Source organism: Podarcis liolepis (genome assembly GCF_965112155.1).
Source record: "Podarcis liolepis genome assembly, chromosome: 3".
Classification (NCBI taxonomy): Eukaryota; Metazoa; Chordata; class Lepidosauria; order Squamata; family Lacertidae; genus Podarcis; species Podarcis liolepis.
In genome coordinates, this window is record NC_139557.1 from 68,084,424 (window position 1) to 68,110,719 (window position 26,296).

The window sequence follows — 26,296 nt, forward strand, 5'->3', positions numbered from 1 at the left end:
CATGGAATATGTAGCAGTTAATAGAAGCTCAGTTTCCAGTGCATGTAGGTCATCAGTATTTTTTCAGTGTTATGTCCAAATCAGCCTCTTACACAGAGATGAAAGAACCCTACGTGCAACCACAACTTTGTTTGGCCAAGACCTGTTCAGCTTAAAATCAGTTGCTTCACCTGAGATTGAGCTGTGTGCACTGCTTATGACATTCCCATTTCTTGACCCAAGCCAAGAGTTCAGAATGCTCTGACCTAAGCAGAAGCCCACCCCAGGACTTATTGTAGGCAGGCAGGGGTGGGGGGAATTCTAGAAGGAAGGAACATAAGTCTGCATGTAGCTAAAAGGAAGGAAGGAACTCTGAAGTAAGCCTACCAAGCATAGGCTGAGCCCAAATTTTTATTTTTAAGGGTCTCAGACCTCTGAACCCAGCATAGCCTAACTTCATACATTTTTGAGTTTGAATCGTTACAATTCTTATCTTTAGTTAATTTATGTTATCTTTAAGGCTTTTGCTAGCAAGTTTGCTTACTGGGGTCATGTTTTCATCTTGAAAACTGTGCGACATTTCAAGTCTTTCGATTGACGCAGATTAAATGATATTGCAACTTCTGAAAATGTAGTATAAATAACTGAAACAACTACATTTTTGTGGAAATAATTACACTGATATGTCTCATAAGCCCTTCCATTAGAATAATCCCTTTCACTCAGAAGACATTGAACACAGAAGCTTTGACAGTTTCACACCAGACGTTCCAGAGACATTTTAATTAACAAATATATCATTGACAATTGCTGACTATGTTTGCATTTAATTTACAAGAGCTGATTGATATGCATGTCTGTTCACTCCCTTCCAATATTCAGTGGAAATAAGAAAATAGCTGACTTTGTTCTGAGAAGCACACTCAGTTACAGGGGAAACAAGTTAGCTATGGGGAAACCCTGAGTTTTGCAGGAGAGTGTGTGTGTGTGTGTGTGTGTGTGTGTGTGTCTGTGTCTGTGTCTGTGTCTGTGTGTGTACGTACATCTTATTGATGCTTGTGACAGAACCTCAAGGATAGCCACATCCTCCTCAGGACCAGCTCTGTCTGGAAATCTCCTCCTGCTCTTCCGGGCTTGGAAGAACCCCGTGTGTTTTTTTTCAGGGGGTACTTAAGGGTACGCAGGACTGACACATTTTTTGTTTTTTGTTTTTTTGTTAAAGAGTTAAAGACTTACTGTAACCACTTCATGGTGAGTACCATCACCTATTTTTCTAGAAATGTCCCTCAATAGCACCAAGCTTAAAGGCGAGGTAAAGTCTGCTCCTCCAGCAGCACTCAGACTCCAATAACTTTCCAAATCATGAATCTATTCCCTTGCAATGCTGCCAGAAGATGGGCAGGCCAGGGAGCACACATACTATTGGCTCCCAGTAGGCCTGAGAGGACTCTGGCACTTGACATGTTATATAATGTGTTTGCCTTGGGTGACTTGGCAGAAAGGCAGTATAGAAACTCCAGAAGTAAATGAATACATAAAATCATATTTTTTAAAAGGAAAATAAGTTCCTATAGTGAAGGCTCCAACCTATAAGAAAATAAGATCCCTGCTGGAGGAGGCGAAAGACCCATGCAGCCCAGTATCCTGACCTCATAAGCAAAACATGAGCACAGCAGCATGCTCCCCAAGGCAACACCCCCCCCAAAACTCCAGAAAATAAATGCCCATGCTTCTTTTATCTCTTTGCTAATACATCTGCTACAAACATAATTCAAAATCCTCTGCAACATTTGGTTGCAGGCCTCTACTTGTATTAGTCGAAACCTAAATACCAGGCTAATAAGTGCAATGTAAAATTTAAAGGGGAAAGTTTCAAAGGGCAATTATAGTGGGAGACAGGAATTCATTAACAAGTTTGATTGCATTTTCTATAGTTTATTTAAGAACTGTGTGTGTGTTCCTCATATTTTAAAGAGTAAGTTTCCTTCCATTTGGTTGTATATTGTATTAAGATGCGTTTAGTTCTCCAGCAGTGAAGATGTTGTTGCTTACGCTTCATCTTTGGTGCGCTCACCTTGTTAAATGCCGTGTTTCCTTGGGCTGGGCTGATTAAATAAAATATACTGACTTTTCTTTCTGCTAAGCAAGCATTTCTGGACAAATGCCTTAATCTAGCTGTTGTGGTTGTGCACATAAAGCCTCTAAAGAAAAGCCATTAGCACTCCCAGAAACTATTTGGAAGAAGTTAAGGGTATTGGATTTTATCTCTATCCATGCCCTCTTCCTTGCAAAACATCTGATTTGTGTGATTACTGAAAGAATCCATAGCAGCTTTTTACATATTACTATTATTATTTACTTTATTAAATTTTGAATCATCTTCCACATAAGTCTCAAGCCAATTTACAGAAAAACAACTAGAAGTTGCTTTGAAAACAATAAAGATGGGTTTATAAACAATATAAAATAAACACCTAAGGCAAATACATTTTTAAGCTAACTGAAAAAGGTTGTTGAAACAAATATGTTTTCAGTTGTTTTGGGAAAGTACAAATAGAATCCCAACAGAGATTCTGTTCCGAAAACAGGGCCTGCCACACTGGAACTCTGCAAAATGCAACTGAGCATGCTCAAAAATGCAAGGTAGCATGGTCAGCTGCAGCAATGGAAGTATGTGCCCTTTTACTGCCCACAGTTGAAATCATACTTCACAGCACTAGAATACAAGGGAGGTCTAAATAATGAACAAAGAATCAGACACTATGAATGTGTGATTTAACACCCAAAAGAGAGTCAGAAAGCCTGTGTCTAGAAATCACACATTTTTGTATGTTTTGAAGAATCTACATTGGAACTGAACTGAAGAGCTCCAAAGCAGAGAGCATGCTCAGTTTCTCGCCCTGTAGTCAATACCACGACCCTGTCCATACTTGCTGTCAAAAGAAACATGAGCAGAAGTTATGGGGTTCCACTTCACTGATAAAATGTAGGTGCGTATAATGTGGCAGAAATATAAAAGGAAACTCCCAAACTAAGGCCCTCCAAGATGGCCAAAGGAAGGGTGAGATGTGTCCTTGTATTTCTACTTTTATTTGGGAAATATCTTTAGATATATCCTAGATCTAAAAACAGTGCATTCAATTTATTAGCAATTCTGACCTCTACATCAAAGACAGATAACTAAATGTTATGCATATAGATATGGGATTAATTTACTACATTATTGTCCTCTGTATATCAACAATTACAACAGTTGCCACAGTAAGTTTGAAACCTCCCAGAAGTCAATCATTTGGACTCCAGTTTTGCAATACTATTCATGTTTCCTTAAAAATGAAATAATTCTGTTTCCCAGTTTGTTTATATTTAGAATTTTACAGCAATATCTAACACATGTTGAAATTATGGTTATTACAAATGAATTATGCTGAGTCAAATGAAGTAAATCCAGGTTCTAGGATATCTAGCATAGTATTGGCATATATTTCATTTAATGATGTATTTGTTCAGCAAAAAGCCAACTTGAGTGTTTATTTGGGGGATGTAAAAATTATTGTGAGTTTGTAAGTGGGATGAGGTCAGTTCTAAAGCTTCCATAATTTATTATTTGGTGTATGTAAAAGAATTTGGGTGTAAAGGTTGTTGTGAGTTTGAAAGCATGATGAAGTCGGTTATAAAGGTTCCATTATAATAAGTGCAAGTTAGAATTATGCTTGTAGCGGCACAAGGTGAGAGAGAGCAATATAAAAGATTGGCTTGATGAAAAGAATTTAGTGAAGTGAATGAATGAGAGAAAGCTCTGTTAGTTTATTTCAGCATAGCTGGAAGCTTCAAATTTATTAATTTTGTGTTGCTGTTATATTAAGGTTTGTTTTGGTTTGATTCCTATCCAAATCTGTTCTAAAGCAGTATGGCTGGAGTAAAGCAGTATGCTCAGTTGGGACAGAGCGTGCAGAAGCTATGCATCATTGCCACCATTTGCTATAATCTGTTATGTTACTGTAAGAAGGGAATTAAAATGTTTCTTTTATAAAGGCATATGAGTACACAAAAGCTTCTATCGTATAAAGCAGTGAGTCATTGAGAGGCGTTCCCCTGCCTCTTGCCGCTCCTGCAATGGAGAAGGGCATGAGGTTCTACAAGAAACGTTTTTCAAAGTTCACTGCCCACCTGGTGGCAAAGCTGGACAAGGGAATGCCTCTCACCGACCCAGTGAGAGGGGAGGCGTTCCACAGAGCATTGCTGCTGGTCCCTTTTCCACTGGGGTGGGGGAGACCAGCGGAAAACCTGGGCAGTAGAACGTTGTGCCTCCCTGCTGCTGCTGAAGCCTCCCTTACCTGAATTGCTTCTGTGGTGGTAGGGCAGTGGGGACACTCATGGGAGTGCCACCTCCTCAGTTTCCACCACCTGAGGCAGTTGTCTCACCCTGCATCATGGATGGGCTGACTCTGCTCTGAGAGAAGGAGGGGAAAACAGTCACACTTGTAGTCAGAAGCCCCAGCTGAGATTCTTCCACCAAAACACAGCTCAGCTGCGGGCAATTCATATTTCCTCCCACCCTCCAATGCAAGTAGTTGAAAAGAAAATGTGATGTTATTGTGTTAGTATTTACACACACACACACTTCATTTGTTGCTGTTTGCATAGGATTTCACACGAGGAGATGTTGTTCAACAGTGTTCACATCTCTCTCCACAATATGTTGCCTGGGCCTGAGGCCTAAGAGGTTTGCCTTTCAGAACAGAGTGACAAAGTCGTGCCCTCCAGTTGTTGTGGGCTCCAGTCTCAGCCCGGATGGCAAATGGTAGAAGTGATGGGGGTTGTAGTCCAAAAACATATGGAGTTGGTCACCATGGCTTAGATCTAAAAAGAGAAAGTTGTTCACACAACAGATCACTCTCACGTTCAACACCCCCTGCAACCTTACACTCACAAAGCAACATCACCACTCTGGTTGGTCAAGAGCCCCTCCTTGATGTGTTATGTTGTGAGAGGCTGCAATGGGAGAACGGAATTGTCAAGAATTGGGTGGCAGTGCACATGATGCTCCTGCTCACACAAGCTTCCTCTACCCAGTTGTTCAAGATTCTCTCTCCCACTGACATGACTCATATTATATGGGGAGACTTTTGGGGGGCAGAGAGGCTTCAGGTAGAAGGAAGGGGTAAGCAGCCCTCTCCTTGTGCAACCTTTCTTAGTGCAGATGTTTTGCCCTCCAGTCTATCATAAGTTGAAAGCTGCCCTATGTTACTGGTTGACTTTATATAATAAATATAGTAAGTTAGTAAGAAAGCAAATAAGTGCACAGTGCAAAGTTCTGCAGAGTTTCATTGCACAATGATACCTCATGTAACCTTTGCATTTCTGCAAGCTTCTTTATTCATGATGCTTACATTGTTTTAATTAAAACTCTAATGCAGGGGAGCCTAATCCCCAGTTTGGGGGTCTTATCTCTCACCACCTCGGCAGCAGTATTTTTGGGTTGTATAAAAAACCACCAATTCTGGTGGCAGTGACAAAAAGAAACGAAAAAAGCTGATAGAATGCTAGAGTGATTTGAGGGCAACACGCTGATGGGGATGCAAATGAGCACCAGAATGATAATTTGATGAGAGAAGAGGGGGGTGGTAATGATTAAAAGGAAGAAGGGTATAACTCGCTTCCACAGCTCATCTGCACAAATCAGCTGAGGAGAGCAGACTGTGTGACTTTGTTTATGTCTGTCTGCAAGTCTTCCTGTGTGTATGTGTATGCAAGAGTGTGGGGCGGCCACATCTACTTTTGGCCACATCCACCTCTGGTCAAATCCCTGGATGCTCCTGGAAGGGTTGGCCAAGGGTGAATCTTACCCTCAAGCCAAAACAGTCTAGCCAGTGTCAGTGCAGTACATGCAAATCTCCATTAATTTCATTATTGGGGTACCAGCTATTTCTCTGAGAACCTTTTATAGATGATGCTATATTTTAGGCATTTCTGCCCATTTTTTTGCATGCAGGATATTTGATAGTGGTGGTGTCAAATGTATCACTTGCAGTTTTTAGAAAAAGCAGACAAATACTTTTTCCACATGGCTCTGCAGCTACGTAACTTATTTTTTCATCCTGAAAGATGTGTTCCCCAAAATGCTCATTGTCTCATGGGTGATAACAGGGAGATGGTGGTGAGTGATTGATTTTGTTTTTTATTCTAGTACAGCTGTTGGTTTGATCACATGCCAAGCACTAAAAAACAATTGTGATTTATCAGCTGGAGAGAGTAAGGGAAGATAGCATAGCTCTGTGCCACACTTTTCATAGATTGGAATCTGCACAGTTGATCGGTTCAGCCATTTGGCGGGGGTGTAGGAATAGGATGTCATGTGTAAGTGTCATCTGGAAAAGGAATACTCCCTTTTTATTATCTGTCTGAAATGGGAAAAGATATACAATGCGGGAACAAAAGAATCATAAGACTCTTAATGGATCTCTCTGGAAAGATTATATACCTAAATCTAAATATCTATTTTTTTAAAAAAAAATGAATTTGCATTATTGCTGATACCACAGAACAGGCTGCCTCAACCTCAGCCCTCCAGATGGGACTACAATTCCCATCATCCCTGACCACTAGTCCTGCTAGCTAGGGATCATGGGCATTGTAGGCCAAAAACATCTGGCGGGCCAAGGTTGAGGAAGCCTGCTACAGAACATAAAGTTGATGAAATCAAAGCAGATTGTGAAGAATTCAGAAATACCTCTCCAAGCTGAAAGGGCAACAAATGGCAAATGATATTCAGTGAAAGTAAATGTAAATTGGTGCACATTTAATATGTGGTGTGAAATAGTGATTATAATCTAGAAAAGTGATATTGGGGCAAGGACTGGACAAAAATACTGTTGCACACCCCCTCAGTCTCCAAGTGGTATGAGATTCCAGGAGTTCCAGGCACTTAACCAGGGTTAATATTTCTTTTTGGAAATGAGGCATAGTGGAGACTGTGATGTCTTTATGATAATATGGTTTATTTACATATATACCTGTGCACATATATACACATATCTACAACCTGAACCTGTGATGGAGAGGTTCACAGCATCAGACCCCAACTAGGGTCTTGTTTCTCCCTTAGCTATCTGGAGCGGGGCGGGACTTAGTGCCCCGCTCCAGATGGCGGCGCAGAGCTGCCTGCCGTCCCGGGATCAGCGCAGCTCTGTGCGGCCACCGGGAGCCGGGGGCGAAGCCCCGCCCCACTCCCGATGGCGGTGCAGAGCTGCCTGCAGTCCTGGGACTGCAGGCAGATCTGTGCTGCCATCCGGAGCGGGGCGCTAAGTCCCACCCCGCTCCAGATGGCGGCGCAGAGCTGCCTGCCGTCCCGGGATCAGCGCAGCTCTGCGTGGGAGCCGGGGGCGAAGCCCCGCCCCGCTCCCGATGGCGGCGCAGAGCTGCCTGCAGTCCTGGGATCATCGCACTTCTCCCCATCGCCAGCCCCACAAGCTCGGGGGACAGCGGGGAGGCAGAGCGTGCCTTCCCACTCTTCCCCGAGCTGGTTCTTCCAGCCCCGCACCTGGGGGGGGATTTTTTTTTCTTTATTCCCCCCCCCAAAATATCTAGGTGCGTCCTATGGGCCGGAGTGTCCTATGGGGCGCAAAATACGGTATCTACTGAGATACAAATGCACTAGGTCTGTAATTCTAAACACACACTTACTGCACAGTAAGTCCCCTTGAGCTCAGTGGGACTTACATCTGAGTAAATATGCTTGGTATGTCTACTTTAGGCACACCAAATTGTTTAAAATTATTTATATAAGCCATAGCTCTGGTCAGTATCATTTGCTTGTCAATTTTGGGTGGTGTACAACCTTCACTCATACAATGTTAACCCTGACATGTTCTGCTTTTCATAATATAAGATAAAATACTTACAGTATTTATTGCGACTTTGTTCCATATTTATTTTGATAGAAACTTGTTTTGTTTTGGATTTCAGGGAGGGGGTTTTCCCACTCATCTCCATAAACAGTAAACACTTACTATTAGTATTTTATTATTTTGAGTTTTGAGTAAACTACCCAAAGCCAGTTGTTAATGATTATTCACTTAATCTTTAATCTAACCCACTTCACTGGAAGTAAGCCCCATTGAATTGAGTGGATGTTTGGTTGTACATTTTGTCTACTGTGTCTCTTATTTAGCAATGGCAATTAAGTTTAGCAACTTAAAGAAATTTTTTTATACAACAAAGCCATGTGCAGTGGTACCTAGGATTACAGACGCTTCAGGTTACAGACTCCGCTAACCCAGAAATAGTACCTCTTGGTTAAGAACTTTGCTTCAGGATGAGAACAGAAATTGTGCGGTGGCAGCATGGCGGCAGGCCCCATTAGCTAAAGTGGTGCTTCAGGTTAAGAACAGTTTCAGGTTAAGAACGGACCTCCAGAACGAATTCAGTTCTTAACCCAAGGCACCACTGTAATAGCTTTTGGCCAGTATGAGCAACAGAATATATTTACTGGTCACACAGAATAAAGCTTTAGCTTAAAGTCAGGAGCTTTCCTTTCGTTTGTAGCTATGCTTTGATTACTACGACTTCTCATCTCAAATCAATCTGTCTCAGGTATCCTGTTCTGTTCAATCACATTTAAGGTCATGTATTTGTTTCTTTGACATCCTGCAGAATTGTATAACAAATCTGATGCTAGACATAAGACTAGACATATGATAGCTCTAAGTCCTTTATGTGGAAACGAGGTTTTATTGTGACCAGTGGGATTTATTTTTGTAATCTAGAGTTTCATGTACACAAGACATTCTGATTATGAGAAAAAGTGCTTCAGACATACTCTGACATTTCCTAATCTATACAGTGGTCGTTACCTTATGAAAGAGAATAGAAGCATGTGTTGTTGCAGAGGATGTGACTCCATTCCCTGGGTTTTAGGTGTTTTATGATTAAAGGTAAAGGTAAAGGGACCCCTGACCATTAGGTCCAGTCGTGGCGGACTCTGGGGTTGCGGCGCTCATCTCGCTTTATTGGCCAAGGGAGCCGGCGTACAGCTTCCGGGTCATATGGCCAGCATGACTAAGTCACTTCTGGCGAACCAGAGCAGCGCACAGAACCGCTGTTTACCTTCCCGCTGGAGTGGTACCTATTTATCTACTTGCACTTCATGCTTTTGAACTGCTAGGTTGGCAGGAGCAGGGACCGAGCAATGGGAGCTCACCCCGTTGCAGGGATTTGAACCGCTGACCTTCTGATTGGCAGGCCCTAGGCTCTGTGGTTTCACCCACAGCGCCACCCGCGTCCCTGTTTTATGATTAGTAATTCTTATTTTAAAAATTTAAAACTGCCTTGGGTGCCTTGGCAAAAAGTTGGTATGTAAATCTAATAAATAAATATAATATCTGTTAGGAAGAATATTATATAATAACTGGAGTAGTAAACTGTGACATTCTCACTGTAAACAATTATATAGGTATAAGTACCAGAGATCAGGAATGCGGGTGGCGCTGTGGGCTAAACCACAGAGCCTAGGACTTGCTGATCAGAAGGTTGGTGGTTCGAATCCCCGCAACGGGGTGAGCTCCCGTTGCTTGGTCCCTGCTGCTGCCAACCTAGCAGTTTGAAAGCACGTCAAAGTTCCTGTGATGCCTCTGTAGGGTGTTTAACCTGTGTGGCTACAAGATGAAAACCCACAAATTTCTCTGCACGGGGACTATAAAATTGCTCCCCAAACTTTGTTTATGATAGTATGTGGCTTATGAATTGGTAGTGAAATTTAGTGACTGCTGCAATTTTAAATTAATTATACCACATAAAGTCATGCTCAGAGTAGACCCACTGAAACTAATGGATTTAAGTTGCAGCAAAGTTGCTAAAACAGTAGGTGATATCCAACTAAGTCACACTCAAAATAGACCCATTCGTTTCAGCTGTCTACTGTAAGTATGACTAACACAGAATAGTCAGTCTTTATTTTCTGTGGACTCTAATGTAGTGAATATATTTTGATACAGTACAAACTGAAGAAGTAAAATGTCAAGACATTTCTAATTCCTTAGGTGACTAGTTTATAAATAAAATAAATTATAATTCTGAACAATACTTTTTTTAGGTGTTACGTGGTGTGTCACTAAATTATATAGTGTCTTCTGCTTAATAGGAGGAATTTTATTTATTTTGTTTATTTAGTACAAGTCAACAGACTTGTTCTTGGTATAATCTGATAGTAGCTTCTTTAAAAAACACACACTTTACCTTTGCTAACATATAATGAATGACAGAGGACTGGGTCTGATGAGACCAAGGCCTCCAACAAGCTCACTTTCAGATCCCTGACCTGAATGAAGAACAAACAGTTCTGTCATAAAATTGTTTCATTGTGTGCTGTACCTTGTCCTGTTTAGCTGTGTGTAGAAGGAGGACTGGCTAGGATCAGCTCTGTATTTTCAATCCACATCAAGGCTTCAGTACCATAGGATTTTTGTTTTTATTTCAACTAGGAAATACAAAATTCTCAAGGGAACACTAATACACATCCAGTATACACATGATGAAAGCTGTACTCCTTTGTTAGATCAAGAAGTAGGTCAAGAGCAAGTGACAGGAGTTTATTTTATGTATTTATCTGATGCACATCTACCTTGCCTTTCAGGACACACCACCTTACAGAAAAATATAAAAATATATAAAAACTCAAAAGGCAGCACCACTGTAAAATAAGATTTCAAATATAAAAATCAGCAGCAGTTTCATTTCCCCCCAGCAGAATTTGATACAAAATACTGTCTGCCGCAGTTTAATTAATTTGTCGTGCTGGAAAAACATTTAACATAGACTGGGTTGTTGTTTTTAAATAGAAATGTTTTCAACTTCAAAGCAATGATAAGGTCTTCTGTGGGAAGAGAAATGTGGGACCACTATTGAAAAGACAATGTCCCTCATGCCAACCAACCAGCAAGAAATGTAAAGTAAAACATTATAGAAGCTTATGAAAGCATTGTGTTTTAGGGGTACCTGTGAAAATTGTCACTTTAATGTCATTTCCCTATGATTTTTACAGGTCACAATGATTACATGTGTCCTGCTACTAACCAGTGCACTATTGACAAGAACAGGAGGAAAAGTTGCCAGGCTTGCAGGCTCCGAAAATGTTATGAAGTTGGAATGATGAAAGGTGGTATGTATCTAACCATGTACAAATATTTCTTAATTAATTCATCTCAATTGTATAATACAAAGTTCTTAAGGAGAGTGGCAATTAATTTTATGAAATTGAAGTTTTAAAGAGAAAACAAAGGACTAGGATTTTAGAATTCATTTACTTCCATAAATCATGGTCAAGACTACTAATGAATTTTATGTTATCCTGTAATATCCTAGACAGGAACTGAAGTGCAAAAAGCAGAGATGAACAAATCTTAGTTTCTCAATTTTAAGTTTGCACTTTAAAAAAGTAATCACAACAATTAATTAGCTTGTTAGTGTACATTTCTTCTAGTATACACATTCTTATGCAATCTTACCTAATGTACTTATTTTTCAATGAATATTCCTAATAGCAATGCATATTTTTGTGTTATTTTCACTAAGATATGAATTAATATGCATTTGCCCCCTTAAAATCCACATGGGGGGGCAGATCTGCATAGCAAAATTTAGAGAGGTGCAAATTTCAAAGGATTTCCAAAGCTGCATTTCAGTTTGTGCATTGTTTCAGGAAGAGCAAAATAGGAAGTTTTATATTGAAATGTGATCGGAACTAAATTTATTCTGCAGTTCTGTGCTGAAGGCTGCAATCTACTTTTAGGTGGACAAGTGTTCTTGATCAAAAGCAGTTTCAAAAGAATAGTCATGAATGAAATGGAAATTAGTATGGACTCCTGGCCAGTTCATACAATCCTTTGAATTTAGGTTGAACTGTGGCAGATAGCAGCTGGCTATTTGTATTGAAGGGAAATTTGTTTGTGTGCAGAAACAATAGAGTTGACTGAATACTCAACTGCTGAGCTGCAACATGTCCGTTCTGACAAAAAAATGGGTCATTAGGGGAGTAAAATACTAAGCACATTATTTTACAGTACATAATGAGGTGATTACAGTAAACCAGTTCACTGAATTTTTCAATCAATCAACTTGGAAAACACAGGAATGAGCTAATGAGTAGTACCTGCTTATCTGCACCATATTGCAATATATGTTGTAGGTATTTCTCATCTATATGTTGTTTCATTTCCATATTTAATAAAATATCACACAGTGTAAAAATTATATATTTTTGCAACAACTTTTCCATTATGGCTGGTTGCCAGACTATATCATACAAGTGGTCAATATTCATTAATTGCAAGGTTTTCCAGGTTCTGGCTAGTAGCATTCTAGGTACTAGGTACATAAATAGGTTAGTACTTAATTGGACAATATATAAACTACATAAATTAAGTAAGCCTTACTTAGCCTTAGCCTTTCCTTGCTTCTGTTTCACAGTATTATATTTTTTGTATTTTTGTGACATTTCCCCCCCAAAGGATGCACCTAATAGCAAAACATCACACAGAGCCATCCTAACTGGGCGTGTGAGGAATACAGTAGAGGGTGACCCACTATTTCTAAAGCTCTACCACCTTACACCAGCCAGGGCAGGAGGTGGGAGGGAAACTTTGTTAGAAAATAAAATAAATTTCTAAGACATTCCTTTTAGAGAGTTTGGCTAGTCTTCATTGATTAGCTGTTGCTTCATAATGATTATATTGATGCAAATGTGAAGAATTTTACTCCCCTCTGTTCTACTTCAGAACAGTTTACTGACATATCGGACCTCCTCTTGATCTTGCCGCTTGTTTTCAATTATACTCTGATGACAATTTATTATATGCCAAAGGAAAAGCAGATGATTATTAAAGGAATTCTCAGAACCAAAGAGGAAATAATTTTTTAATGCATCATCTGGAATCATTCCAAGAATTCTAATTTGCCTTGCAATTATCTTGAATGCAACGTTATACTGTACTAAAAATAGTACTTGGTGAATGAGGAAGAAAAATACTCAAGCTGTAGGAAACTATTTGTTTTGTATCTGAAGTGAATGTCTATAATATTTTCAAAACATACTGTCCTGTACCAACGTAAAAATGTAGTTATTAGTACTTGTGTATTTAAAGAACCAATTAACTAAAAGGACACTGTCAAAATACTTATAGTTCAGAAGTATTTTCATGCTCTGTAAATACAAAGAGTGTGCTGGTTGTTTAAACATACATCATAATACTGCCTGTATCCTATTACTACATCAGAAGTGCTATTTACACCTAACACACACCAAATATGCACCTGGATGATAAATCACACCTATCCTTTCTGCTCCTAATTATGTAATTGCTGTCCTCACCCTGCTTAACTCAGTCTGCTCTTCTGATTTGGAAAGAGTAGCTTATCTCAACATTTCATAGAATCATAGAGTTGGAAGAGACCACAAGGGCCATCGAGTCCAACCCCCTGCCAAGCAGGAAACTCCATCAGAGCACTCCTGACATATGGTTGTCAAGCCTCTGCTTAAAGACCTCCAAAGTAGGAGACTCCACCACACTCCTTGGCAGCAAATTCCACTGTCCAACAGCTCTTACTGTCAGGAAGTTCTTCCTAATGTTTAGGTGGAATCTTCTTTCTTGTAGTTTGGATCCATTGCTCCGTGTCTGCTTCTTTGGAGCAGCAGAAAACAACCTTTCTCCCTCCTCTATGTGACATCCTTTTATATATTTGAACATGGCTATCATATCACCCCTTAACCTCCTCTTCTCCAGGCTAAACATGCTCAGCTCCCTTAGCCATTCCACATAAGGCATCGTTTCCAGGCCTTTGACCATTTTGGTTGCCCTCCTCTGGACACGTTCCAGTTTGTCAGTGTCCTTCTTGAACTGTGGTGCCCAGAACTGGACACAGTACTCCAGGTGAGGTCTGACCAGAGCAGAATACAGTGGCACTATTACTTCCCTTGATCTAGATGCTATACTCCTATTGATGCAGCCCAGAATTGCATTGGCTTTTTTAGCTGCCGCGTCACACTGTTGGCTCATGTCAAGTTTGTGGTCAACCAAGACTCCTAGATCCTTTTCACATGTACTGCTCTCAAGCCAGGTGTCCCCCATCTTGTATTTGTGCCTCTCATTTTTTTTGCCCAAGTGCAATACTTTACATTTCTCCCTGTTAAAGTTCATCTTGTTTGTTTTGGCCCAGTTCTCTAATCTGTCAAGGTCGTTTTGAAGTGTGATCCTGTCCTCTGGGGTGTTAGCCACCCCTCCCAGTTTGGTGTCATCTGCAAATTTGATCAGGATGCCCTTCAGTCCACCATCCAAGTCGTTGATAAAGATGTTGAATAAGACCGGGCCCAAGACAGAACCCTGTGGCACCCCACTAGTCACTCTTCTCCAGGATGAAGAGGAACCATTGATGAGCACCCTTTCGGTTTGGTCAGTCAGCCAGTTACAAATCCACTGAGTGGTAGCATAGTCAAGTCCGCATTTTACCAGCTTCTTTACAAGAATATCATGGGGCACCTTGTTGAATGCCTTGCTGAAATCAAGGTAGGCTACATCCACTGCGTTCCCTTCATCTACCAGGCTTGTAATTCTGTCAAAAAACGAGATCAGGTTAGTCTGACATGACTTATTTTTCAGAAATCCATGCTGACTATTGGTGATCACAGCATTCCTTTCTAGGTGCTCACAGACTGTTTGCTTAATGATCTGCTCCAGAATCTTCCCTGGTATTGATGTCAGACTGACTGGGCGATAATTATTTGGGTCCTCTCTTTCCCCCTTTTTGAAAATAGGGACAACATTTGCCCTCCTCCAGTCTGCCGGGACTTCGCCTGTTCTCCAGGAATTCTCAAAGATGACTGCCAGTGGTTCTGAGATCACATCTGTCAGTTCTTTTAATACTCTTGGATGCAGTTCATCTGGCCCTGGAGACTTGAATATATCTAAACTAGCCAAGTATTCTTGTACTGTCTCCTTAGTTATTCTGGGCTGTGTTTCCTCTGCTGAATCATTTGCTCCAAATTCTTCAGGTCGGGCATTGTTTTCTTTATCGGAGAAGACTGAGGCAAAGAAGGCATTGAGGAGTTGATGGTGCATTTCACCATCTTCTCCTCTGAGTGACCCCACTGTTTCTTTGTTCTTCCTTTTGCTACGGACATACCCATAAAAGCCTTTTTTGTTGCTTTTAACCTCTCTAGCAAGCCTGAGTTCATTTTGTGCTTTAGCTTTTCTGACTTTGTGTCTACATGTGCTGAATTCCTCTTTGGTGGTTTCCCCCCTTTTCCATTTTTTGTACACATCCTTTTTTAATCTTAACTCAGTTAAAAGTTCTTTAGATAGCCACCCTGGCTTCTTTAGGCACCTTCTATGTTTCTGTCTCATTGGTATTGCCTGAAGTTGTGCTTTTACTATCTCCCTCTTAACAAACTCCCAGCCATCATGAACTCCCTTTCCTTTTAGTATTACTGTCCATGGGATCTCACCCAGCACTTCCCTAAGTTTTATGAAGTCGGCTTTCTTAAAGTCAAGAAATTGAGTCCTAGTATGCTTGGCTGCTCCTTTCCGCTGTATAGAAAACTTCAGAAGAGCATGATCACTCGCGCCTAATGATCCTTCCACTTCTACCCCACTAACCAGGTCATCAACATTGGTTAGGGCCAGATCTAAAATGGCTGTTCCTCTTGTTGCTTCTCCCACTTTCTGGACAATGAAGTTGTCTGCAAGGCCAGTGAGGAATCTGTTTGACCTTATGCTCTTGGCTGAGTTTGACATCCAACAAATATCCGGGTAATTAAAGTCCCCCATTACTACCATCTCCCTTCCTTTTGCATGCTTGGCCATCTGTTCCAGGAAGGCATCATCTATGTCCTCTGTTTGGCTTGGGGATCTATAGTAAACTCCCACAATGAGGTCTCTGTTATTCTTCTCTCCCTTAATTTTGACCCAAATGCTCTCACTTTGGCTTTGAGGTTCTAAATCTTGGGTCTCTTCACAGGTATACACATCCCTGACATATAACGCCACTCCTCCTCCTTTCTTGTCTGGTCTGTTTCTCTGAAATAGATTGTATCCCTCCATTATTACATTCCAATCGTGGGACTTATCCCACCAGGTTTCAGTGATGCCTATTATGTCATATTTAGTTTGCTGTACCAAGAGCTCAAGCTCATCTTGTTTATTTCCCATGCTTTGTGCATTAGTGTACAGACATTGAAGTCCATTAAACATTCCCCCGTGTCTCTTATTTAAGGAATTTTTACTCCCACCACTAGGTCTGCGTGCTGTTTGCTCCATTTGGTCTATGACATTTGGATGATCATCTTCATCAATTGATAGACTCCTACCTTCAGGAGCACTGTCTCCCTCCCCCACATTAGTTAGTTTAAAGCCCTCCTGATGAGGTTTCTGAGATTTTTGGCAAAAACATTCCTCCCAACCGTTGTGAGGTACAGCCCATCGCTTGCCAGAAGTCCCATCTTCAAGAAACTGCAGTCCGTGATCTAAGAATCCAAACCGTTCCTGTTTACACCATTTGCGAAGCCAGTTGTTCACTTCCACTATTTTTCCCTCTCTCCCTGGGCCACGTCGTTCAACTGGGAGGACAGATGAGATGACAATTTGTGCATTTAATTGCTTCAATTTCCTGCCCAGAGCCTCGTAGTCTCTTTTGATCTTCTGGATGCTATTGCTTGCAGTGTCATTGGTTCCCACATGAACCAAGAGGAAGGGGTATTTGTCAGTGGGTTTTATGATTCCTTGCAGTCGTTCAGTTACATCTTGGATCTTAGCCCCGGGGAGACAGCACACCTCCCGAGACATCTTGTCAGGCCCACAGATCACTGCTTCTGTTCCCCTCAGTAGGGAATCCCCTATCACCACTACACGCCTCCTCTTAGGTTTGGTCAGGGTTCTTCCGTGAGCTGTCCGTTCCAAGGTCGCCTGCACATTCCCTGAGGACTGACTTTGCTGCTCATCTTCATATACCTGATCGACTGTAATGAGGGAGAGATCCTCAAATGGAGTCTGTTCTTCATCTTCCATGCTAGGGGAGAGGACTTCAAAGCGATTGTGTATTTCTAAACAATCAGAGCAAACCCTGGGCCTCCTACTTCTTTGAGTCACGTTTCTCCATATATCTGGCACCTGTGTTGGTGAACTAGCCTCCTTCTCAGGGGTGTCCCCCGTCTCCTCCTTGGTGGAGACGGTGTTCTCTGTTGCTTCCAAGAAGAGCTCCAGCTTTCTAATTCTTTGGAGCGTAGCTACACGTTCCTCCAGTTGCTGGACTTTGTCTTCTAAGAGTGCAATCAACATACATTTGCTGCAGGTAAAGCTGCCTGCAACCTTTGGCAAGATGGCAAACATTGCGCAGGAACCGCAGGCGACTGCAGCTGTTCCCTCACCCTCCATCTGTCGTTGGGGGTGGCTACAGTGGTCCTCCATCTTAAAAAGCGTGAAGACAGGACAAATAACCCCCCCCAAAAAAAACCTAGGTCTCCCCCAACAAACATTTGAGACTAGCTCCCCTAAATCTAAAAGATGGACCGAACTGCGCGTGCTGCCAGGCCTGCAAGGCTGCACCGCTGCCCTGCAAGCTCTGATAAGCTCCTCCCACAACTAATCACATGACTCAACAGAAACCCTGCCCCCTCTGACCTTTGCACAGGGAGAGCAGCTAATCAGCCACAAGAAACACACACACAAGAAAACTCTTTTGCTCCTCCTTCAGCTGCTGCCCTGCAAGCTCTAATTTGTTAGGTATTAAAAGAGCTTTGGAAGGGCCATACAGTACCTCAGTGCTATTATAAAGATTGCCCAGATGGATAGTCCAGTTCTTCTGTTCATCTTATAACATTGCAGAGAGACCATGTTTCTTGGATATGAAGGGTCCCTTGGGATTTGTGAATGTAGTACGGCCTACTGATACGTGCAAAGCAGCGATATAACAAGGACAACCATGTTCAACAATATGTATTGGGCAGCAAGAGGCAAGCAGATACTGGCATGTAATGGATTATTCTTTCGTCACAGACTTTTTACACCTTAACTTCCAAAATAAATTGAGCAGCCTTATGTCTTGTACATGAAGAACATACTTGTGCATGAAGGAGACGCTGAAGTTGCTCACCTGCTGATGTCCATTGGGTGACATTGTGCAGTCAAGTAGCCAACCCATCTTCAAAGTGGTTGTTCAACAGGAGTTAATTTCATCCCCCCCCAACACATATATCCCACCTTTCTATGGAAGGTGGCTTACAAATAAAAATATAAATCACAAAATTCAAATAAGCAGCAATAAGGTGCTCTAAGGGAAGCCGATGAGGAACCTAGTGGTAGATTGGAATAGTCACTTCTGCTCTTCTTGCATTGTTCCAAGAAAAAAGAAAGATAGATCAAGGGATGTTCCTCCTGGTTAGCCAGGAAAAAACGGATCAGTGCAGGCAAAAAATATATGCTTGATTGTGATGGGTTGGAGGGGGGAGTAGCACACAGTTTCTGGCAAACAATGTATTCTTATATTTATGTTTCCACACAAATAGAACATATACATTTATGTTCCATCATTGAACAAAGCATCACAAACAGAGAATCCTTTTTCATATTCTGTTGGGATCTCATAATTTTTGGCAACATGTAAATTTCAAATACAGTGGTACCTTGGTTTGCATACATTTTTTTTTATATGATATTTATTGAAAAGGTTTGGATACATTTTGGAATACAAACCTGGAAGTGCGTGTCCTGGTTTGCAACCTTTTTTTTTTTTTTTTTTTTTGATAACCCATTTTTTTGGGATTATGAACAAAAAAATTTTGGAGGCCCCATTGGCGAAAATGTGCCTTGGGTTACAACCTGTTTTGGTTTACAAACGGACCTCCAGAACAGATTATGGTTGTAAACCAAGGTACCACTGTACAGTATTGCTTGTAATAAGATTATGCCACATGGGCAATTCCAGTTAACATTGGCAGGAACAAATAGTGACATTTAATCTCTAGTACAAGGAAGTAAAGAGAAAGTGCTATTGTGATTTGTTAAAGTATGTGATGAGTCATATAGCGTGTGTGTGTTTCACAGCCTTTAGCAAAGCCTTGTAAAGTGATCCCTAAAAGATTAAGTTTTCTCTAGTCTTGATAAGCAGCTGATTCTTGTCCAAGAATTCTGCTACTCAGCATCAGTTTTGTTTTGTGCCTTCACTTCTGAATAAGGACCATAGTTCACAAATTATGAATTAATTTCTTGCTGTTTTTCTGCCTTTTCTTTCTGAGGAATAGAAACATGACTACAAGAGGTTTCACCTGTGATACTTTGGTCTCTGAATTGTTATCCTTTGTCCCTGCACTCACAATGCCTAGTTATGCACCTCCTCTATTTACATTTTCATCAGTTTTATCATTGTCATCCCAAGGGCATTGCCGTGTGTGTGTGTGTGTGTGTGTGTGTGTGTGTGGCAAAAAAGGTGCTATTTTTTAAGATGTTTATTGCAACCACAAATACCAGAGCATAAAATTTGGCAGGGTTACAAAAAATCTTGATTGACCGCTGAATTCCAAGGCCAAGTATAACAGGAACATTTCAAATTATGTAATAGGAGGGGGAGAGAGAGCTGAATTTATCAATATAGAGCTAATCTCAAAAAGTTTACAGAACGCTTCTTTTGGAAATGTTCTGGAGGATATGTTGAGAGACAGATTTGTGTGTGGAGTTGGTGATGTTGTAATTCAAGAGCAATTGGGAGCTGAACTGGGATCAGTCTGTAAATGTGGAAACTACCAGGGAAGCAGCAGGGACAAATTTACATGAGTTGCATCTTAATTTTAAAAAAGCAACCCAATATTTGGTTGCACAACCAAATCAGGCAAAAAATAATAATTCTTATTTATAGGAGGAAATAGGACAGGAGGCAGCTGAGGAGATCCATGTTTACTTTGTAATAGAAAAAAAATGTACAGTTCAGTAATCATCCAGTAGGCATGGAAATAGATAGAAGGGCTTCTGTCAGTGAAGAGAGTTACCAACAATGAAAGAAGGCCTGCATCTACTGGGCAAGACAAGAGTGAAAATAAGGACTTTGACTATTGAAAAGGCACCAACCCCACAAAATACTTAAACAAAACCTTGTGCTACTGAGCAGACAGACAAAGGGAGGGTTTCCAGTCACTCCATTTTGACCCCAGTTAGTTTTGTCCTGTGATGCTTTATCTTGTAGACCAGGGACAATTCTGTCCCATAAAATAGATCCAGCAGCAGAAGAATGGCCAATCGGTTAGAGGTCCAGTGGCATCCAAGCCAAGAGCCATCAACATGGGCCATTGAGCAGACACAGCACCTCAGCTCTGCTTCCCTTTTATATGTTGCATGCTAATTGCAGCATCTGTGCTTGATGAGGCATGTGACCCTCACCTGTTCCAAGCCTACTCCAGCTGAGGAATCACACCTTTCCTCCCAGAGCTAGCGAGCCCCACCTGGGCTCAGGAGCTGGGCTGTGGGCCCTTGCCTGCCTTAGCCTCCTAGAGTGCCACTCCTGCTGCTCCCTATACCTCAGGGCCCACCATGTTCATGGAGACAGGGGCTCTCTGGCACTGGTAGTGGGTCCTGCTGCTCTGGTTCCTGTGCATTGACCTTTGTCCCCTCACCATCCTTCATCACCCTGTGAGTACTTCCTTTCCCATCCCCTGCTCACCTCAATGTGTCCCAATCCCAGCTACCCTTCGCCAGGATCCTCTTCCTCTTCCCCACCGTTCTACCAGTTCATGACAATGAGCTCCACAGCTTTAGAAGCAAACCGTAACAAATTTTGACAGATTTTTGTTGTTATTGTTGTCCTGGATGGTCTGCTATTAGTAGTGAGGGCACAGTAAAATAGAGTGTGTGATCACAGCCACATCTCAGGCAGATGCTAAGCAATAATGCAACTCTGCAGCAGTAACTGGAATCTGCCTTCAGGCATACATTTCAGAGCACATAATGTAGGAGAGCTCTAGATAGAGGCTGGGCAGTTTGTAAGAGTGGCTAGCAACATAGAAGGGTTGTATTTATTCACTCAGGTTGAGTCTAGATAGGTGAATTAGCCTTACAATGCAGGCTCCTGGGAGACAGCGGATCTCATAACTGTTGCCACTTACTCTGCTTAATCTCTTTGCTCCTTCAGGAGGCTGCTAGGTTCAGGAGAAATGTTTGTATGCTGATTAAACAATTATCTTTTATCTCACCAATTTAGAAAGTGGTGCAAACCTCAGCAGGTAAATAGCTTAAAACGCCACACTAAGCTATGTGATGTGACAGTAAGAATAAAATAAAATGTTCTCTTGAAAATAAATAAATTAAATAATTGTATTAATGTTGTGTAAACATTTAGACTACCCTTTTAGACTGAGAGCCCACCATATGCATTGCCTGTTTCACTGTCACCTGCTTCTCTGTATGCCACTTGCACAGAAGATTATGCTCAAAGGGGCCTATGAGTTAATCAAATGTGCAATATTTGCCCAGGCCTTCCAAAATTATTAATAATGACAATAATAACAACAATAATTTAGATTAGGAAAGGCAGGCTTTAGAATGAGATAAATCAGTTTCTAAACCAGGAGATAAATGAAGAAAAAATTGTTTCTTCATCTCAGGGTTGTGGGTTTGAGCACCATCTTGGGCAAAAAGATTCCTGCATTGCAGGGGGTTGGACTAAATGACCTTCCAATACTATGATTATATGATTCTAACATGTTGCTATAATTTTGCCAAAAAATATGCAGTGGTACCTCTGGTTACGGACTTAATTCGTTCCAGAGGTCCGTTCTTAACTTGAAACACCACTTTAGCTAATGGCGCCTCCTGCTGCTGCCGCGCGATTTCTGTTCTTATCCTGAAGCAAAGTTCTTAACCCGAGGTACTATTTCTGGGTTAGCGGAGTCTGTAACCTGAAGCGTATGTAACCCGAGGTACCACTGTATAAACCCATAGCAAAGATTTTTATGTATTCTATATTTTTAAAGTATATTTGAACTACAACAGAAAGAAAATATGCATATTAGGCACAAATTAAATAGTTAAATAATTGTTCTGTTTTAAAATCCCAGCAGTTTAAAGTAGCAGCAGAAATTAACTCCAAAAAGAAAGAAAAGACAAAAATAGACATGCTAGAAGGCAAGCATAAAATTCATGAAAAAATCATTGCATATTAAATAAAACTAGTAAAATAAGCTCATCTAAATTAATTAAGGATGACTTTGCTAAAGTTATTAATTGGACTCAGTTTTTCCAAATTTATATTATATTGACAGTGTGAGCCTGTATATCCATTGAGATAAATGGGGCTGTATCCCAGAGTTTGTATTATATTGGAACCTGGTTATAGGATTGGTACCTGTACTGAGTAGACATATACATAGGGTTGTACAGGTAGATGTGAGTTTTAGGACACAATTTCACAAAGGCTGGAATTCTAAACACACACTGACAAGTGTGTAAGTACCATTGAACCCAATGTGACTTGTGCCAGAGTAGACATGATAGAATTGCACTGCAAAGGATGAGGTAGTAGTTGCAGCTGAAATACTGCATTAATAACTTCAGTAATAGTTTTCTCAAAATGTACTGCTGTAGCACATTGCATTGCATGGGTATAAAACTGGCATTGGATCTTGACAGTGCCAACACTTTCCTGCCCCATAACTGTAATATAAAAGATTGAATGCTGACATTTATTATCTCTTGGGCCAAATCCCTCACAATAACTTTCAGATAAAGTGCACTGTGGGCGGCTACTGAAAAAACAACACATTTATTCCATTGTGTTGGCATGTTTGCTTGCTGCCTTCCACCTCCCACTGGGAATCCCAGCCAGATGGGTAGAGTATTAATAAAAGTATTACTACTACTACTATCATCATCATCATCATCATCATTATTATCACTACTACTACCACTACTACTACTTTGACTGACCTAGCATAGACACTTGTGGATTGGCTAATGTTTTAATCCTGCAGCTGGCTTCTACAGAGGATTACTTGTGCAGAACAATGGTAGCATATGTCCAGTGTCCTTCAGAACACAGAATAGCAAAATTTATCAATTTGTAAAGTGTGAGTGACAGGTAGTCATCCCATTTAGCATACACAGGAAACAGTACTGTGCATGCTGCCTTCTGTAACCTAATATTGTCTTCAGTCCCATCCATGTCAAACATGAACAAAAATGAAAATACATACTGTGCTACCTGATATTTTAGGTAGTATAGAGGACATGGTAGTTTGGGGAAATAGTTTAAGAGGAAAACAAAGATATATCCCATGGTGCCTCAGCCAAAATATTCTGCTTCAGGCACAAACACACATAGAGTAGCAATATTTGGATCAATGCACAAACACAGCTGGAGGGAGGGAAATTTAAGATTGAGGCTTCTTAAAAATGGTTTCCTTGTGTGCTTTATGCTCTAAACAGCACAATGGAAAGTTGATTTATAAGCCTGTGTCACATTGACTGGCTTGTGCCAGACCAGACAATTTGAGATCAAATTGATGGCTGAAAGATTTTTTTAGAAGGCTGCAGTTGGTAATTTTTATATTCCCCTCCCCCATGACTTATATATTTGTCCACTTGACATATATAGAGGATAGGAAGAAAATATCTTGCATTTTTGCAAGAAAGTACTCGTATTCTGCACCAGCTAGAATCCAGACAAGTGCATGCATAACAGATTGTGAATCTCACTTTGGATTTCCCTATTAGGTTTGTTACTAGATGTTTGGGGAGTAGGGCTACAGGTACATGGTCGTTTTTGTGCCAGCCAACCTGGCTTGCTCCCCCACAAGTATTTATGTTGAAACAAATATTAGATTATTCTATGCAGGCAATAATTGAAACGTGTAATTTGAGGGGTCGGTAATACATTATGTTGCCTTATTCTACAATATAAGATTTGTTGAGACCAGATCTTTATATGGATATAGTAAATACGGAAGGGACTATAACTCAGAACATCTGCAAGAACAGTACAGCCAATGGAAATTCCAGATTCCACTTAGAGCCAATTAAGTTTTGTGCCACCTAAGCTGTATAAGAACACTGTCCACAAACACTGGCTTCCTTTTAAGTTTTATTGTTAGTAGATCCATTGAAATCAATCAACATGTCTATGTTAGGTCCATTAGTTTTAGTAGGTCTCAGTAAAACCCATTCTTTGCTTGGCCCCTCTTCAGCTGGGGGGGGAGGGGCTTCCATTAGTCAAGGGCAGATGCTATGATGCAGGAGGGTCTGGGACTATATCCTATTCTCCAAGAGAATAAAAGGGTGCCTATTGGAAGCAGAACTCAATGCTGTCACATTGTAAGCTGCTTTCAGAACTAAAAAGCCACTTCCCTTCCCCGGGGAAATGGAGTTGCGGGCTGGACACGATTCTGCCCCATGCATGGGGGTGTAGCTAGCCCCTGCGTCTTAGGGAGTCTCCCTCCCCCCCCCGGCACCCTAGGCTGACCAGTCCGGTTGGCCAGGGGGCGTGGCACACAGCATTTAAACTGCCTGCATGCGGGAACTTGCCCCTTTTTTCTGGTTTCTGCTCACACAGTTCTCCCTCCCTCCCTCCCTAAGATTAGGCTCTTAATCCTTTGACCTTGCTATGGACCTTGGTTGGTCGCCTGTTGAAGAAGCCTGGTAGGATTTTTTCCCACTTGACAAATTGGCACCAGCCATTTGGTTTTTTCGCCTACCTTGTAACAAATTGTCACAACTTTGTAAGGTTTGGCGGTTAGGCATTGGAGTATTCGTTTGGAGGTGAGGGAAGGTAGTGGCCATCACCTACTCCTCCTATTTCAAGGGTATTCTGTTAAAGGAATCTGGGGGGCGTGGCCCCGTCCGAAGCCCAGGCGGGGCTAGGGTCATGGCACGACCCCTATTGGTGACCCTGGGGGAGTTCCTAGTCGATGTGCATCACAGGGCTCCCCCTACTGGTGGTTAACCCTTCTGAGACTTCCTGCAGGTGGGCAGGAGTCAGATATAGTCGGTTCAGTTCCAATGCCTAAGCCAGTACCACTCACATTCTGTAACCAATAAAGTTGTGACCTTTTCAGTTCAGCCCATTAACCAAAATTTTGGTGTCAAGTGTCCTTATTCCAACAAAGGGGGAGGGTTTGGGGCCTTGCCATGCAATGAGTTTTTCAGAGTTCTTGCCCACTGCTTCCAGGCATCCCTGCATAATATCACCTCAGAGGGCTTTCCTGATCTGAGGGGTACCTTGATAATAGAACTGAGCATGATTCTCCCACTCCTCATGTTCCTTTTAACCTTGCCAATGCCAACAACTTCAAATGAATCTGAGGGAATTGTTTTTGTGTTGCTGCCAGGCGCAGGCACTCAGTTGAGATTCCTGCATTGCAGGGAGTTGGACTAGATTTCCCCTCAGGGTCCTTTCCAACTCTATAATTCTATGACTTTATGATAAAAAAGTGAGCATAGAAATAAGGAAGATTATTTACTGCCTCTACACTGACTGGCAGGAGCTCTTCCGGGGTTTCATACAAGAGTGTATTACAGCCCTGCCAGAAGATGCCAAGGACAGAACCTGGGACTGGCTGCATGCCTTTGCTACACATTGTGTGGCAGTGAAGAAGATATAGCACCACCGCACTGTAAGTGATACAGATGACTGAGCAACTCTATGAATTTCCACGTGAATTTATTTCCACTTGCTGCCTATATTAGACCTCTGTCATTTATCAAAGCCCTCACAGGTCTATAAGATAAAGTGACCCACTAAAATAATGTCATTCATTCATTCATTCATTCAGTAATTCAATTATTGAGTGACTACCTGTTCTTCACCAAAAAGTCTCATATTTTAGCCATATTTTGCTTGTATTTGTTTTTAAATTGTGTATGTGTTTCCCACCCTGGGCTCCATCAGGAGGAAAGGCAGGGTGCAAACATTCAACTAAAATAGCAATACATAGCTGGACAATTATATTGATTGAATGAAGTTCTGAAGCAGGAATTAAATAATTTTGGATTTTTCAGCATGTGGTAAATGCCTGTCACTTGAAAAATCTTATCAAGTGAAAAATTTCACTTGAACAATCTATCACCAAGATAGCTGTCTGAAAGGACATTTCTTTGAGTCCTGCAGCTGTCTCCTAAATGTTAGACGGAAACCTGTAATAGAAGATGTCTTCCCCACACCTATCTCTGCTCTTAGTATAAGAGAAAAAGTGGCAGCTGGTCACATCTCCGTTCACCCTTGTCTTCTCATGGCTTTATACAGATGTTATTTTCTTCAAATGACCCTTTTCTTTTTTGGCACCATCATTTATATA

General features: G+C 41.3%; 1 protein-coding gene and 1 long non-coding RNA gene across 16 annotated transcripts in view; one reads left to right on the plus strand and one right to left on the minus strand.

Annotated features, from left to right (window-relative positions):
• Window positions 1-26,296, plus strand: part of ESR1 (estrogen receptor 1) — a 205,528-nt gene that overhangs the window by 127,870 nt on the left and 51,362 nt on the right. For all 12 annotated transcript variants that reach the window (XM_083496475.1, XM_083496469.1, XM_083496473.1 and 9 more), the window contains one exon: window positions 11,021-11,137. In XM_083496475.1, the coding sequence (XP_083352601.1) occupies window positions 11,021-11,137 (117 nt within the window). The remainder of the gene's footprint in view (window positions 1-11,020; window positions 11,138-26,296) is intronic.
• LOC310703887 overlaps window positions 1-26,296 on the minus strand; it is a 104,504-nt gene that overhangs the window by 5,438 nt on the left and 72,770 nt on the right. Inside the window, exon 2 of one of the 4 annotated variants that reach the window (XR_014524425.1) lies at window positions 4,317-4,432. The exons of the other annotated variants lie outside the window; for them this stretch is intronic. This is a non-coding gene — a long non-coding RNA (uncharacterized lncRNA). The remainder of the gene's footprint in view (window positions 1-4,316; window positions 4,433-26,296) is intronic. 4 annotated transcript variants of the gene reach the window in all.